A 1,720-nucleotide genomic window follows, 5' to 3' on the forward strand; every position below is an offset into this window, starting at 1 on the left:
CCGTCCCTTCCTAACCTGCCCGAAACCACGCCACAGAGTTCGACGATGCCAAGTTTCTCACCCTGGCCGAGGTCCTGCACCACATGGAGACCATCGAGTCCGAGCATCTGAAGGCGCAGTCGGAAAACCGTTCCGGCATGCAGGCCAGCCTGGACACCCCCCGGCTGAGCCAAGTGTTTGATGAGACGCTGGCGTATGCCCGGCAGTTTGTCCTGATGGATGTCAACCAGGAGCGCGTGTTGCGGGCATCCATCGAGTCCGTGGTGGCCGATCAGGACATCACTGCCGCGGTGGTCGGCGCCTGTGGCGATGTCGATGACGCGGCTGCCGATCTCACCGAGGAGCAGCGCGAAGCTCTCATGAGCAAGCAGCTGACCTCGTACGAGATGTCGCAAATCTGCAACCTTCTGCCTGAGGATCGCGAGGAGATGGATGCCCTGATTCCGAGGTGCGTCGGTCGGCGCTGGCCAGACGCAAAGATAGCAAGCACGGCGCCGGTCCTTTCGCCAGGTGACCAAGCCACTTACTCAGTCTCTCCCCCCCCCCCTCCTCTCCCCGTCCTCGTCCGCTCTTTGCTTTGACTTCCCCCGGTGCCGGGCTCTGCCGTCTTTCTTTCTCTCTCTCTCTCTCTCTCTCTTTCCCCCTGGTACAGTATCAAGACCAAGCTTGACAATGACAAGCGTGAGGAGATTGCCATTCTGATCGAGCGCTCCAAGCAGCAGACCGCCGGTGATCACGACCGTATGGATGAGCTTGGGTCACTGACCGCGCCTGGGGCCTCGGGTGCTGGGCACCCAGAGGTGGGTGGTTTCCCCGACTACCACCAGCATTCGATCAAGCCGGAGCAGGGCTACTAATTGGCGCCTAGGCAAGTGGGAAGCGAGGGGGGAGGGCCAGACGTCGGCCTCTCCGCATGGATACCTTCCCCTGGCCGGCTCCTTGCTTTTTCTTCTTCTTCCCCCCTCCCCCCCTCCCTCCCCCTTGTCCTCCTCTTCGCGAACATGCACCATATGCTGGAGCCTCCTCTTGTCTTACTTGATCTATTTTTGGAAGGTGCCTAAAAGTCCAGGAGGAGTTGGGGAAGATTCTGCTCCAGATGCGCAAGGGCAATTGTGTCGGCTCCCTCAGCTTGAGCGGTGGCGTGCGATCTGCGATAAGCCTCTGTGCCAAACGCCGGGTCAGTGTGTGTGTGTGTGTGTGTGTGTGTGGAATATGCCTGGACTGTGGATACCCTCCGGGCGCGGGGAAAGCAACATGTGTGACGCACCGACCACCAGCAGGCGCAAGTATTCGCCGACAAGGAGCGTTGCCTCGCGGGACACTGAAGACGGGGTCAGAATATTGCGGTTGACGGTGATCGGCGGCTGGTCAACAGCAAAATCGGCAACATACTTTTGGTGGAGGGGTTCGCGAATTCGGCTTGCATAATCAATGAGGCATCGGTCTGCATGGTGGCGGAACAGAAAGTCAGGGAAGAAGGGCAGTGTAGAGTGGGAGGGGGGGGGGAGGGAGTGGACAAAAAAGAGACAGGGGAGGGATAGATAGGAGAGCTAGGGACAACACAGATGCCAAGGAGAAATGGGTGGAGAAAGAGGCGAAGCGCACAGAGAGCACGGCCGGAGTGTCTTGCTGGGTATTAGACATCTGACAGGAAAAGACTCGGCCCGGTGGGGCGGTCGGGGGCGAGGGAGGTGGCTGAGGGCAATGGCCGGGGAGGGGG

General features: G+C 59.9%; 2 protein-coding genes across 2 annotated transcripts in view; one reads left to right on the top strand and one right to left on the bottom strand.

Moving 5' to 3' along the window:
• The window catches only part of H696_00897 (hypothetical protein), a gene marked incomplete at both ends in the record, with an annotated part of 2,999 nt that extends 2,142 nt beyond the window's left edge, over nucleotides 1-857 (top strand). The window contains 2 exons of the mRNA XM_009494784.1: nucleotides 39-448; nucleotides 653-857. Coding sequence (XP_009493059.1) covers nucleotides 39-448; nucleotides 653-857 — 615 coding nt within the window. The remainder of the gene's footprint in view (nucleotides 1-38; nucleotides 449-652) is intronic.
• Nucleotides 858-1,057: 200 nt separating this feature from the next.
• Nucleotides 1,058-1,720, bottom strand: H696_00898 (hypothetical protein; the record flags this gene model as incomplete). The annotated part of the gene is made up of 4 exons (XM_009494785.1): nucleotides 1,606-1,720; nucleotides 1,393-1,444; nucleotides 1,268-1,321; nucleotides 1,058-1,128 (listed from the first exon to the last, which is right to left on the bottom strand). Exons 1-4 carry the CDS (start codon nucleotides 1,642-1,644, stop codon nucleotides 1,058-1,060), a joined length of 216 nt encoding a protein of 71 aa, XP_009493060.1. The 5' UTR covers nucleotides 1,645-1,720.

The sequence above is a fragment of the Fonticula alba genome (assembly GCF_000388065.1).
Source record: "Fonticula alba strain ATCC 38817 unplaced genomic scaffold supercont2.1, whole genome shotgun sequence".
Classification (NCBI taxonomy): Eukaryota; order Rotosphaerida; family Fonticulaceae; genus Fonticula; species Fonticula alba.